The sequence below is a fragment of the Galleria mellonella genome, unplaced genomic scaffold (genome assembly GCF_026898425.1).
Source record: "Galleria mellonella isolate WM207_F2 unplaced genomic scaffold, CSIRO_AGI_GalMel_v1 utg28, whole genome shotgun sequence".
NCBI lineage: Eukaryota > Metazoa > Arthropoda > Insecta > Lepidoptera > Pyralidae > Galleria > Galleria mellonella.
This window is the reverse complement of record NW_026442064.1, coordinates 2506377-2521393: the sequence shown is the minus strand read 5'-3', so window position 1 is coordinate 2521393 and position 15017 is coordinate 2506377. Positions and strand designations below refer to the sequence as shown.

Sequence of the window (15017 nt, the reverse complement as noted above, 5' to 3'; positions counted from 1 at the left end):
AATTATATAGGATTGATAGTAGGGTTCATCTTTTAAATATATTTAATTAATAATTAAAAAGAACAATAATTATTTTACAATAAAACGAATAAATTTTTAAATTGTCCAAGTTAATAAAACACTCTCTAGTCGCTGGCTCGTGCGCGGTATGCGCGCGCAGCTAAAATCACAAAGCGCCTGCGCGACTTGCGCGTGAGTCCCGTGACCAAGCGTATATATATATACGCTAACGCTATATTGTATCCGCCTTTTGTACCAGAAAATTTTCTGTACTGTGGTCAATAAAGAATAAATAAAAAAAATAAATACGATGTCCGTGGCCCTCCTGTCGGCCACATCAGTCTCGTCGGCTGCGTTCTTGGCGTGACCAATTTCTCAATTTCGGTTGGATTTTCTTATAATAATTTACATGTGCAATAACAATGATTTATAAATAATATGCCGCCCCTACCTTTCCTGTGAGTATCGTAAGATTTAATTGCAAGCGTTATCGAACCCTTAAGTCTTAGGAGAGATTTTGCCTCACTCTGCGTGTTCTACCGCTTATACAACGGATTGTGCTCAGAGGAATTATTCAATATGATGCCTACAGCACGGCCACTTTCTATCATCGTACGGCTCACCATCGACAGGGAGTTCACCCTCATACCTTACAGCTTAAATGGTCGCGTACAACGCGGTTTCAGTGATGCTTTCTCCCACGAACACTCAGGTTATGGAATGAGCTCCCTGCCGAGGTTTTCCCAAGAGACTACAGCATGGAGTTCTTCAAAAGGGGGGTAAAGAGGTTTCTTCAGGGTCGGCAACGCGCGCGTAATACCTCTGGTATTGCAGGCGTTCATAGGCTATAGGTAACCGCTTACCATCAGGTGTGCCGTATGCTTGTTTGCCACCTCAGTGGTATAAAAAAAATAATTAAAAGTATCAATAAATAATTAATAATAAGTATAAATAAATAAAATAATAATAAAACATTATACACATACATTCTATAAATTTGACATATTGTAAATAGTTCGTCGAAATCAATAAATCGTACAAACACATCATGAAACGATACTAATACCCACTTACACAATAATATTGCAAGCTACACAATTATATTTCCATCCTTCAACATTTTATCTATGGGAATAACTTTATATGGCAGTAAAGTGAGAGTCACTTGTCGGGCCAATTACTAGCAATATACTTTGTCAGATTAACTATAGGTCTTCCCTGGAAATTAACGTATTTAATTTCTTGTGGTACAGTGGTAAGCGTGGGCTAATTGACCTTCCCTTTCATCCTCACCTATCATCCCTCACTGGTGTCCCGCCAGCGTATACCGTTACTGCAGGCGGGCAGTCCATTACCATTCCATTAACATACATTAAAAAAAAAAAACATTAGGCAAACAATTGAACATACAATAGCGGTCCTATCTCATACAGTCCTCTGTATGAGACTCGTTCTGTCAACTTATAGTCAATTATTTAAAAGTTGAATAGAATATTTTAAAGTTGTGTTTATCGCCAAAAGCCTTGAGACTAACTCTTGCAATTTGTACAAAATAAACAATAATATAAGTAAGAATTTAGAAATATGGACTTCTGAAAATATATAAAGATATTATGTAATATTAGTTTAGTATTGTCTTTGAAGTGATTGCCTTACTTAAAACACTCGAAATATTTAGAAATAACATTATTATTAATAAAGAATTTAATAAAATTTACAGAACGGGTACATTCATGCAAATTAAATTGATAAGCTTTATAAGTAATTTTAAAAACGGGTAGATAGGTAGAAAAACAAAAGAAAGCGCAGCGCCCAAGCCAAGTTAAAAGTTATTATAATTTTTTTTTATACAACTTAGAATGGCAAACAAGCTGACGGCCCACCTGATGGAAAGTGGTAACCGTCGCCTATAGACATGAGCAGTACCATGGACATAACAGAGTATACTGTTTCGCCCATGATACCCCCCATGCGTTGTCATTCCTGAGGACTCAGGTGTTATTCCTCTGTACCCAGTAAATTCACGCCATATCCCACCCTTCAAACCGAAACACAGCCATGCAAACACAACTCCTTCACGGTTGAAACACGAATAGGACAGAGGTACCCAAGCAATCGACTTTTGTACAAAGTCTCCCTCTGGTAATACAATGTGAATGACGTCGCTATTTCTCTTTTGTCAGGCTTTAACAACTATTACTCGTATTTACAGCAAAATAGCAAGATTTAAAAAAAAAAATAATACCATCGTAAATTTTTAATTAGTAATTTAAAAATAATACAAAATTCTTTTTTATCTCTATTGATTACGAATCATTAATATATAACATATACTCGTTTAAAAATAAGGTGTTCGTATATAAGACAACAGGAATTTCTCTCAATCGGCTGGAATTTTTACGTTCGCAAATCATCAACTTTAGAGGCGGCTTACAGAAACACTAGCGTCTATAATACTATCTATATTATATGTACTACAGGTCTTAACCTATTACAGACACCAGCTCTTCACAGCAGAGTTCCATATTATATCCTGAATACCTATGTGTAAATTTAAGTTGTTTGTGAGGAGACATAAATAAAATATATTAATATTATAAAAATAAATATATTATAATATTAATCCATCATTAGTAAAATATAGAAGGGTCTTTTTAAATTTTATCAAATATATCAATATCATTAAACACTTTCTTATCAAAATTTATCGTGATTATTCTCTTTAAAAATTTTCCCGAAAATTATTCTATTTACCTCGCTATTTCTATTCCCCCCATTTTACGGCAAATAATATCATCACTACTGTGAAGGTGGTCTGAATTAAAAAAAACTGACAAGTAAAAAAATTGGTATTACGAACGAACTGCCCATAGATGATATATACATACTGAACTACCCTCGACCTAACAGATTCTCACTCTGAATCTCACGATTTGCTAGTCACGTCGGGTTTAGACGTCTCTCTACTTTCTATTAGTTTATTTTATATTTGTTACATGATAATGGAGCGCAACGGTTCAGAAAGGTAAAGAAAAACAATTTTAAAATTATTTTTGTTCAGTACCGATGTAATTGTTTCGATTTCGTTAATAATCGATAAAAATGTAGCTTTCTATAGATGGTAGAAGAATTTTTAAAAACTGCTGAGCAATTTTTGAGAACAATCTAATCCTTTTCCCTTTTTAATATTAGTTTTTTGTTTGTTTGTTATATAACAATGGGATCGATTCGAATATTCACACCATTAATACAAGAAGAGATGTCAACGATGTTGAAGAGTGGCCAGAAATATACGAGGATGCTAATAATATGATAGACTTTGATTTCGACTTTGACTTAATAAATGACGACAATCTATCGAATGATACGTGGCAGTTCTTTCCTGAAGATTTAGAGAATATCGACTATAACTCACTGGAGAACATAGATTTTATACCAGCGCCTGAGACAGGTTAGTTTTTAGTTTTTCTTTTGCCGTTTTTTATATTATTATATCCTTTTCCTGTGAGGACCCATACCCAACAGTGTATGTAGGGGGTTTGGGATTGTTAGTAATGCGGACTACCAGTCCCATTGTTAACAATATACCGTCAATTTTGGGGGGAAAGGGATTGTTAGTAATGGAGACTGAGAATCCCATTGTTAGCAATATACCCAACCAGGTCGACCTCCTCGCGGTTCCCCCTGGAAACTATCATGGTTAATTCCTGATAATGGGCTAACTGGCCTGTTTTCATTCTCATCTATCACCCTTCACTGGTGCTCCGCCAGCGTATCCCGTTAGCGCAGGCGGAGTTACCATATCATTTTCACCGATCAAAAAAAAAATATACCGTCAGGTTGACCGCCCCGTGGGGAACCACTTGGAGGTGGATTGGCCAGGAGGAACATGTGGCATGTATATTTTGAAATAATCACTTGTACAACTAGAATCTATATAAAATCTTCCAAATGTCTATATTTGATTTTTATAGCGTAAGTGATTTATGAAATTTGAATGGATTACATTCGGAACGCCCATTTGTTTGTTAATATGCGGTTGTTTTTATTTTTGTTGTTTGTTTGTATGCTTTGAAATTACATATTACATTATATGACTATTCTGTCATCCATTACAGATTATTTTTTTAATTTTTATATTCTACTTCTACATTAATATTGTTTGTTACTTGTCATGCTGGAGCAGGTGTCTTCTTTCATGTGCTAGGGTATTTAATTATTCTATGAAAATAAAATAAGTTTAGTTGCATGTTACCCTTTTTTTTTATACAACTTAGAATGGCAAACAAGCTGACGGCCCACCTGATGGAAAGTGGAAACTGTCACCTATAGACATGATCAGTACCATGGGCATAATAGAGTGTACTGTTTTCCCCATGATACCCCGTTGCGTTCCCATTCTTGAGGACTCAGATGTTATTCGTCTGTACCCTGTAAATTCACGCCATGTCCCACCCTTCAAACTGAAACACAGCCATGCAAACACAACTGCTTCACGGTTGCAACACGAATGGGACAGAGGTACCCAAGCAATTGACTTTTGTACAAAGTCTCCCTCTGGTACACTACTATTACTATCTCAGTGATACTATAAATGTGGATGTTGGAAAAGATGTTTGCATGTTACTGGTTGTGGCAATATGTGTGCCACCAATATTTTTATGATTTTTTTCCACTTTGTTGCACCAATACCTTAAAACTTGGCAAGGACTTGTCACCATGTTTTCTTCTTCCACTAAATATGAATATTTTTTTTTCTTTAATAAAAGAAAGAAATTGGTTAATATAATGTACCAGAGGGGAACTTTGTACAAAAATTGTTTGCTTGGGCACCTCTGTCCCATTCGTGTTTTTGCCGTGAAGCAGTTGTTTGCATGGCTGTGTTTCGGTTTGATGGGTGGGATATGGCAGTGAATTTACAGGATACAGAGAAATAACACTTGAGTCCTCAAGAATGGCAACACATGGGGGGTATCATGGGGAAAACAGTACACTCTGTTATGCCTATGGTACTGCTCATGTCTATAGGCGACGGTTACCACTTTCCATCAGGTGGGCCGTCAGCTTGTTTGCGATTCTAAGTTGCATAAAAAAAATTACATATGTCACTCACTAGAAAGTACACCAGTAGAATAAACCCGGGATGCTCAGTATAATGGCATATTGGCATTGCTAATAAAATATACAAATTTTAATTAAATACTCAAGACTACGTTGTGTTCTATAGGGTTTTCAGTGGATGCTGTGATTAATCGTTTGGAAGACATAACTCAAGGGATGATCAGCTTGGCTGGAGACTTTATGCAGTGTATCGAAGAGATCAGAGTATTCACCGCTCAGCAGTTCGGGCATTTCGAGCAGGAACAAGCGTGGGCGCAGCAAGCGGCCAGCGTGAACGCCAATGGTGAAACTATGAGGGTTTGTTGTTTTTATATATGCTGATGCTAGCAATCCCATTTGTGCTCTTATTAAAAATAATAATGTTAGAAGTGTCAAAACATTCATATTTGTTGCCACTTGATCAAGTATGGAGCATAGTGCTTTTTTATGCAACTTATAATGGCAAAATTTTAATAAATATAAATGGTAATTCCTTAAAAAAAATTGCATTAGTAAAGAAAGATACGTCGAAATAGTTATATTGCTCTCTGGAAGAGATATTTACCAGCTATCCTGATGTGTAGTATTATTTGGACAGTGCGCGAATTGCAACCGCGAGGCGACAGCGGTTTGCTCACTCTGCCGTCGCACTCCGTACTGCTCGATGTACTGCCAGAAGCGCGATTGGATGTCGCACCACATCGATTGTCTGATCTCCATGGCCATCATAGAAGCGGACATGCAGCAGGACCAGTGGTACGGCCCACCACCGGATGCATTGTGAAGATCTCACCACCAACCTTTTATAATTGTGTACTCGTCATTTTATACTCGGTTTGAGTGTGCGTAGTTCTTTGCTTCTCGCGATAATGTTACATTATTACTTGTCTTTTAATATTATTACTTTTTTTATTTCAATATTTTTCTTGACTAAATTTATATACAATTTGGCAGTAGTGGCACTTTTATATAAGTTAAGTTTTTGTACTATGTATAGATAGGTACTACAATAGCATCACGATTACGGAATCAAACAAAATCAGGGGTATTCCGTATAATCGAAAATCCGGATAATCGCTTTCAAAGACAAATCAAACAATATGCAATTAAATTTTAATATTTTGTTATTCTGTAAAGGGCTGTGTATATATCATTTAAACAATACAATGTAAAAAAAAAATACGAGCCATAAAGATAATGTATTATATGATACCTATTTATCTAATTAATATATATCTAAATTGGTAATTAAAGTAAAAAAAATAAGTCCGGATAATTGAATATTCGGATAACCGATATTCGGATAATTCAGATTCTATTGTGTATCTATTTGTATCAAACGAATTTGTCACGAATATGTAGGTCTATAACGGCAACATCTGTGTCGGTCTGTTTGCATGAAAAGTTTATATATTTTGTAGTTACCGTCAGTTTTCTGGCGGCTTTATCTGAATTAGGTTAAGAATTTTTTTGTATTAATCTACCACATTTAGTTTATGTTAGAAGTATATATTTTTTTTATTAAACCAATTTACAAGCATGTTTATTTACTTTATAATTAATAAAAATAAACTGTTTATTGTTACTATGATTTCTTTATTAAAAACATATTTTGTCTCAATGATGTTTTGTTTTTGTTTAATTTTTATTGAACCAATTTTCAAGTATGTTTATTTTCTTTACAATTAATGAAAATAAACTGTTCATTGTTGCTATGATTTCTTTATTGAAAACATTTTGTCTCAGTGATGTTCTGTTTTTGTTAAATTTTTTATTGAACCAATTTTTAATAAAAATAAACTGTTCATTGTTATGATATCTTTATTAAAAACATGTTTTGTCTCAATGATGTTTTGTTTTTGTTATATCTATTTTATGTAACCCAAACATCAAAACCTCTTTGTGATCCTGGCCTAGAATAGGTCATTCCTTCCTTTCCCGTGGGTGTGATAAAAGGTGATTAAGGGAACTTAATGGTCTCACCATTAAGTTCCCTTAATCACCTTGTAGAGAGATAGGCAGCAGCGTCCCACTAAAAACATTATTATAGGCAATACTCATGGGGGAGGCTTTTCCCAAGAAGTTCAGTAGGGGACAGTTAATGATAGATATGGTGAAACATCAAAATCATATTCCAATTACCTGTAGCACTAGGTCTATTGATGTCTATAATTATTGTAAATATAAAATAAAAAATTTTGCTTTCATTATGGAATAGTTGAGACTGATAGTAGTACTACATATTGCTGCTCTTTACATCCTCATCTATAAATGTCTTACTGGTATTTTAAATTTATTAAAAAAAAATGTCCTTAACGGGGTATGTGAGTATAGGAAAATATAATAAAAGAGATTGTGGTCTTCAGTCTGTATATTTATATATAGGTTTGGAAATATTGTTACATAATGTAAGTAGAATATTTGTACATATCAAAATAGTGAATCTAAAAACAATAATAGAACAAGAAGGTAATACGTTTTCATACTTCCAGAATATTTTTAATTTCTGAAGATTTGCTTTATACATTTATAGATTATGAACTTAAGTTATAGATACCCGATTATGCAGTATTTGAGGTAAGTACACATTGTGACTTTATGATATTATTTATAGAGGAAATATATTGCTGCCTCTTTACAATAACTGAAGGTTAGTTTGTCTTCCTATACAGTTTACGTCTTAAAACTTAATTATATTGTAGAAGTGGCTAGTAAACTTGTATGAAATTAAACCTTATAAGAGAACCAGTTACCAGTGAAACCGAATATTCCCTCAAAGAAACAGGTTGGAAAACAATTTTAGGCCATCCATATTATCGTCGCGCATTTGTATCCAGTATGGAAAACTTATAATGTTTTATTAACTTTCCAATTTATGGTTTTAAGGGAAAAATTATTAGCGTAAAAAAATTTGTACACTTTAAATGGTTACTAATGATTTCTACTACATCTGAGCTTAGTTTTAACATTCAGCCTGATATCTGATTTACAGCATGATATATTAATAAGAAATTCGAGTCTAGGATTTTTTCTAATTTATCCAATGGCATATATTAATCGTTGGGACAGACGCCAATATGCGTGTTTCTGCCGGCTCCAGTCAGCGGTATGGGAATATTCTTGTCTTTGATCTTTATGTTCTTGATGCAGCCGACGTAGCCTCTCCTCGCCCGTGTACCTTAGTAAATAAATAAAAAAAATAAAATAAAATACTAAGAAAAGTGGTAGTAAAGTACAAGTTGACTGCAAATATATTTTAACACGTATAACATTACTCGACGTTTAGTCCATAATTGACATATAAAATATGTGAGAACGTAAAATGAAAGAGAACAATTCTAATACACATTTTTAGTAGTATTATTTCATTATACATTTATTTGAAAATTAACCCTTCTTTGCATGATTTTTTTATTGGTGAAATAAATTAAGCTGATATAATTCATGTTCAAAATTAAAGGAAAAATGTTTAAAATATAAATTTGACAGCTATGTTTTTTTTCTGTAATGGACATTAAAAAAGTATCCAGGCACGATCAACTTAAAATGTACTTGTTCTTTTATATAATTTTTGGGCATTCAATGTTACGAGTATGATGGAAATTTCCACCATTATGCAAAGAAGGGTTAAAAAACCTTCTGTGTCAACATGCATGCATGACGAAGGTTTTGTGCCCAAGAATTATTACCAATAAATACAAAATTAATCCAACGAAATAGATGTAGAACTTTTCTAACTTGCATATTTCCATTTCTATGTTACATAAAGAAATAATTTTGAAAATATATTGAGATTTTATTTTAAATTTGATTTCTTTATTTTTGGTTGTATTATATATCTAGTAATTTCAGAATTTAAACGTTTATTTTGTGTAAAGTTTTGTCCGTGTTAATGGATATTGGTGTCAGTAAACTGTTGTTATGGCAGCACTTTAGATTAGATTCTTAGATAGTGTCTCTACTTATACAATTTAAGGTGCTCTACACGAATGCTTCGAGAAAAGTGAATCAACTTTTTCATACAATTTTACGTGATAAATAGTTATAAGTGATCCCTTTATACTTTCTATGTTTATTTTGTCTTATATATTTTGTATCTTTTTAATAAAAACTGATTTTATTTATTAAATAATTAAATATAAATACGTCAAGATCAATTTCGAGCGTAAGTATATACAACACTAATAAAAAAAAATTAGTCAACGGGTCAACTTTTTGACAGCTAACTGTCAACTGTCAAAAAGTTGACCTGTTTTTGAAACTCGATGCTCTGTCTATATAATTTAAGAGCAGCACAGTATTTTGTAGTAGTAAGGTTCTCTGTAACTTACCTGGAACCCTGTGAACGGGCCTCTCGTGCCCGCCGATGTACAGTCCGTACCGGGTGTCCGTGGATGGAGACTGCCCGACGCCGGCGTCGGAGAAGTGGCCATCCACACCGACCGACACCACGTGGCGCGACTTCACCACTGGAAAACAATGCGTAGTTTAAGTACTCATTCATTGGTGTATTTAAGATAATTTTCCAGGGGATCCCTGGCTCCCTGGCTGATGTGGTCCCGGCATAGAATAGGCTACCCCTTCCTTTCCTGTGGGTGTCCTAAGAGGCGACTAAGGAGGGCGAGGGATAGGCAGCAGGGTCTCTCTTAAAACATCTCTAAAGCCTAACTGTGATGGCCAATCCGCCTGCAAAGATATGGTGCGGTGTAAATACAGTGGGTTCGATTCTGAATCGCCATTTTTGGAATCTATTTCTAATATTCACTTTTCAATTTGATACCACAGTATAATGTGATCACGTCAATTAGAACCCGTTCTTCTGAACCAATTTCGGGGGTTATGCTAAAATTTTGCTTTTACTTTTTAGTTCTGCCTGTATAATGTGCAATATTCAATATGGTAGATTTTGAGGTGTTTTATCTCTCAACTTATCTCTTAACCCAATATCAACAAAACCAGCTCTAGTTACAAGTTACTTAATAGTTATTATATCTCATAATGCTTATCGTTGTTTTAATTTATGTATATGTATATATATATATATATATATATATATATATATATATATATATATATATATATATATATATATATATATATATATCCATATATATTAAAAGTAATGTTTATGTATTATATGTGCATTTCTTATGTGTATATTATATTTATATTGTGTATTGCCTTAATGTGTTACTATAATTGTCACATATTTTTCACCACATCTGCTCTTCAAACGCTTTCTATTTTTACCCAATGGTTAGCTGGTAGAGAATGCCATATGGCATTAAGCTCGCCATTTGTACAAAATTTTATTGTGCAATAAAGAATAAATAAATAAATAAAAATAATATTATATTTAATAGTTTTGCGAAATTATTGATTTATAAATAAACTAAATTATATTAATTTTAATTTTAATCAATTATAAATTTAGTTTATATTGGTTCTTAGAATAAAGATTTCGCTATGATATCAAATTTAAATTTAAATTATAGGTTGAGGTTAGTGACACATCAGAATCGAGTTCAATATTGTAATATTTTCAAAATAGCCACCGCCAAATAGCAAGATGGTGGTATGGTACTTATATTATCAACTCTGTCATGTGGATATCGAATGAATAAGCTTGAACGGCAATGATGAAATAAAAGATGGTGACGATCTTTTAAAACGGTCCCATCTATAACTTGGCGACTTACATCATAGAACCTTATTTTTCATATTGACAATTTGATTTATACTTGATATAACGAAGCATGACCACTTGCGCCAAGCAATAAAAAACACGTATTTTTAAATCCACTTATACTTTTATTATATTTATCTATTACAATTTCCTCAGCCATATATATTACTTATTTTACACACACACTAGAGAGAATCATACCACGCCCTCTCGCTTACTCTACCGTAACTTCTCTTTCGTTGTCTATGCCTAATGTTGCAATTATTAAAAATAATAATTGTGGAGGCTGGAGATACAATTTAAACAATTAAACTCAACATTTCAGACGTAAGCTCATCCTTACTAACAAGTTGTTAAACAGATCCTTGTATATATTTTTTTAAAAGTGCAATAAAATATATTTTAACTATTAAATATATATACATAATTAAGCTTGTTTGTAAAAATTCGTTTAGAAACTAAACAGTTTTTTTCCAAATTCCTTTTTACACATACCATGAATCTTGTGCCATTTGCCATCGCACAGCGAGAATTTGTTGCCCAGTTTGAAGCTGGCCTGGAATGGGCCCCGTCCGTTCTCGACCCTGGCCACCACTTCATTCTCGAGGAGCTCCATGATCATGAAGTCCTTTCTACCGTGCACGCTGAACAGCAATCCGGTCGTGTTGCGTGGCTTCACGTCCATCGAGACAGAGATCTCGTTGCCAACAACGAAACGGGAGTAGAGCTAGAACAAGTATTTCATTTAGTAACTGATTTGCGATTTCATGTAATTGCATTTCCGCAGTACCTAATAAATACGACCTGAGTTTGGTATGCAAATTTACCGTATCAGATCTATCTCCACGCAGTAGCCCCAAAAAAAAATCGTGGTTAATTCGTCACGATGGCTCAAAATTAGAATGTAACCTATATTGTTCATAATTACTTCTTATTTGTTTATTTAAATAACTTCGACTTGAATACAGAAAAAAATGGTACAAAAGGCAGAGTTAATTGTAGCAGCATTCTCCACCAGTCTACCTTTGGTATGAACGGTAAATCACTAATATTTAATCTTCAAGAAGGTTGGTTCCTAAACGAAATAGACACGACATACTAGATGGCGTTAGAATCGTGATTTGTAGTTTTTATTGATTATATTGTAATTAAAGACAATTTGAAGCAAAATTTCTAAATATGCGGGCGGTTATATTAATTTTTTACTCATATAATAATAGTTTAAAATCTTTAATATTCTTATTCTCCTGTGTTGTACATTTAAAAAAATACACACTAGGATGTATAATTGCGAGTGTGTGAGTCATTATTCATTCGGGAATAGGTCGCGTATTATCTGTCATTTTATTTTAAGACATACATACAGGTAGGTATGTATTTGCTCTCAAAAGTATGTGCCTTTCATTTTTGCCTGACACGTGGAATATTATTTATGGACTTATGTAGGTATTTACTGGGATAGGTATAATAATGTTCTATGGATATATTAGTTAAGTTTTACAAAAATACATAATAATGGTTGCATATGGCGAAATTAACATCTGATGAAATTTTTTCCCAGCCAACTTTTTTTTTATACAACTTAGAATGGCAATCAAGCTGACGGCCCACATGATGGAAAGTGGTAACCGTCGCTTATAGACATGAGCAGTACCATGGACATAACAGACTCATGTGTACTGTTGCCGTACCTAAGTAAATAAAAACAAAAAAAAAAACAAATGTTACCTTCAGATAGCTGCTGTGTCCGTCGTTAGTCGGACCGAAGTAGACACCGTCTTCTACGTCGTCGATACATCGCAGTGAGTTGACGCGGTACAAAATGTCCGTCACGTACTGTCCGTTCATCATGAGGCCCTTCAGGCAGCCCTTAAAGGTCTGGTAGAAGCCCTGTTGGAAAATATGTTGAACTGTCTAAGAAATTTGGGTAAACAGTTTAAAACCTACTAGTTAATCAGTTTCAACTATGATATACCATATATATTCTTACTGGAGGTGTGTATATTTAGCAATTCCTGAGGCAGCTCCTGTTGCCAGTTAGTATTACCTATATTTATATTTCTGTTTCTTTTAAATATAAAGCCCTGTTAGCAAATATATCGAACTATGTAAAACAATTTAGGTAAACAGTACAAAACCTATTAATTGGTTTCAACTATGATATGTATTGGCCGTGTGGTCTTGGCATAGAAAAGGCCACCCCTTCCTATTCCGTGGGTGACGTAACAGCCGACTAAGGGAGGGCGAGGGATGGGTAACAGTGTCTTTCTTGAAACATCTCTAAAGCCTGACTGCGATGGCCAATCCACCTGCCTAGCGTGGCAATTACTGGCAAAATCCCCCAAGGGGGAGGCTTATGTTCAGCAGTGGACAGTTAAAGGCTGATATGAGGATGATGATGATATGTATACTCATACTGCAGGTGTGCATATATAGCAATTCCTGAGGCAGTTTCTATTACCAGTTAGTACTACTATTATTTATTTTTCTGCTTTTTTTATTATAAATTTATTACATTAACAATAAATTATAATTATTGTTAATGTAATAACAAGATCTATTTATGTAAATGAAAAGATAGTCAAGTTTTGTTGAAATTGTTACAGAGTACTTATAAAGATGTTTCTGTAACGATTATCAGCTATTATTATACATATATTAATTAACAGCTGTTCTGCTGACGACAGCATGAAATAATATTGTATTTTTATGTCCTTGTTATATCCACAAGTATCCCTTTCAGACCCAAGATTTTTTTCTTTCAGATTAAATATATTTTCGTGTTTTGGAGCCAAGCCATCTCGCCGGCACGCACGAGACTACTGCACCACCTAACCGCTAAAATGATTTCCTATTGGCTGGTTTAGAATCTCACTATAATGTTATTTCAGCTTCGTGAGTAAAAATGAATTGCGCGCGGTTTTAGAATTATTTAAAGTTACAACTCACGCCCGTATCGTTCAGGTCTGAAAGGGGTATACTTACGTCATACACACGTGTGACTTTTGTATGTGGCAAATTCATACATGAGTATTAGGACAGTGACTTTGTTACGTCAACACCTGTAACTTTGTTATGTATCGATGTCAATACTCACCACGGTCTCGTTGTAATAAGAGGTGATATTCCTGAGTCCCCCGTAGTAGAAAGGCGCGGTGAGTACAGCCGGCTCGTAGCAGGACACGCTCGCGTCGCCTATATGCTCGCCGTCCATGGTCAACTTGCCGTGGCCATTGTTTCGTACGATGGTAGCCGTGTGCCACTCTGCGTCGTTGTAGAGCTGCGTCGACGACACGGTCGCGGTGCGGTCGCCGCAGTTGAACGACAAGTGGAGCTGTCACAAACGTAGCATTAGATTAATCGTCCAGTACAAGTCCGCTTTTTGCTATTGAGTTATAATGAGGTCTATACTCGATCTTCCGGTGAACGATCCGTTAGCGAAATCAAAATGGGGTAATGTAATGTAATATAAAATTGGACTATCTTTTCCGCGCTTAGCCTCTTATTTGGGCCGTTGGAGGTATGAATCAAAATGGGGTAAGAGAGGAGCATATTTTCAAGTTTATAATACATTCCGAATATTTAGACAAGACTATACTAAGTCCAATGTACCTTTGCGTCTTTCATGTAGACGGCAAGGAACTGTTCAGGCGATGCATCCGCGGTCGCATAGAATATGAGTCCGCCGTGTTTGTCGAAGGTCCGGAAGCTAATGGTCAAGTCGAACCCTTCCAGCTGTCGGCCCGGGAGTGTCGCGTACTCAATGCGACTGTCGTTGCGTGAACCTGGTTAAAACGTAGGATATAACAGAATGAGTTTTAGTATAGGATGAATTCACTTGTAAACAAAGTATGTATATATAATTTAATTGAGTTTCCTGTTGAGAAATGTCCAAATTGGATGGAATTGATTTTAGTATAGAAAAGTATAATATAATTATTATCCCATGCAACATCGCAAGGTTTGTTTTAGTAATCCTAAGGTTGCGATACAAAAATGACTAAAGAATGACGTCTCTTTAGAGTTAAATAAGCCACTATGAATCCTGGAATATCAATTAGTATTTAATGATAACAAATAATATCCTTATAAATAAGAGTAAGTTTACACCTAGATATCTACTAAGACTTGTTTAGAAATCAACACAAATACTCTTTCCACATCTGGTTACCTCAACGAGGAAATAACTTCAGTAACAATTTAGTTATGCAGCCACAATCGAAGAAACTAG

The 15017-nt window shown here is 34.5% G+C and overlaps 2 protein-coding genes across 3 annotated transcripts in view; one reads left to right on the top strand and one right to left on the bottom strand.

The window, feature by feature from the left end:
- The first annotated feature begins 320 nt into the window (after positions 1 to 320).
- LOC116413283 (deformed epidermal autoregulatory factor 1-like) lies at positions 321 to 6939 on the top strand. Of its 2 annotated transcripts, none has more exons than XM_052895496.1 (4): positions 321 to 458; positions 3258 to 3451; positions 5228 to 5418; positions 5699 to 6939. In XM_052895496.1, exons 1-4 carry the CDS (start codon positions 439 to 441, stop codon positions 5882 to 5884), a joined length of 591 nt encoding a protein of 196 aa, XP_052751456.1. In that variant the 5' UTR covers positions 321 to 438; the 3' UTR covers positions 5885 to 6939. The 2 variants fall into 2 exon arrangements, with proteins under 2 accessions (XP_052751456.1, XP_031767413.2); XM_031911553.2 differs by lacking the exon at positions 321 to 458 and adding an exon at positions 2806 to 3025 and having other exon boundaries at positions 5699 to 6937.
- A 514-nt stretch (positions 6940 to 7453) lies between these two features.
- LOC113513456 (laminin subunit alpha) overlaps positions 7454 to 15017 on the bottom strand; it is an 86623-nt gene continuing 79059 nt past the window's right edge. The window contains exons 58-63 of the mRNA XM_052895483.1: positions 14399 to 14571; positions 13884 to 14120; positions 12515 to 12676; positions 11282 to 11513; positions 9432 to 9569; positions 7454 to 8278 (exon numbers count right to left, since the gene is read on the bottom strand). Coding sequence (XP_052751443.1) covers positions 8154 to 8278; positions 9432 to 9569; positions 11282 to 11513; positions 12515 to 12676; positions 13884 to 14120; positions 14399 to 14571 — 1067 coding nt within the window. The 3' untranslated portion in view covers positions 7454 to 8153. The remainder of the gene's footprint in view (positions 8279 to 9431; positions 9570 to 11281; positions 11514 to 12514; positions 12677 to 13883; positions 14121 to 14398; positions 14572 to 15017) is intronic.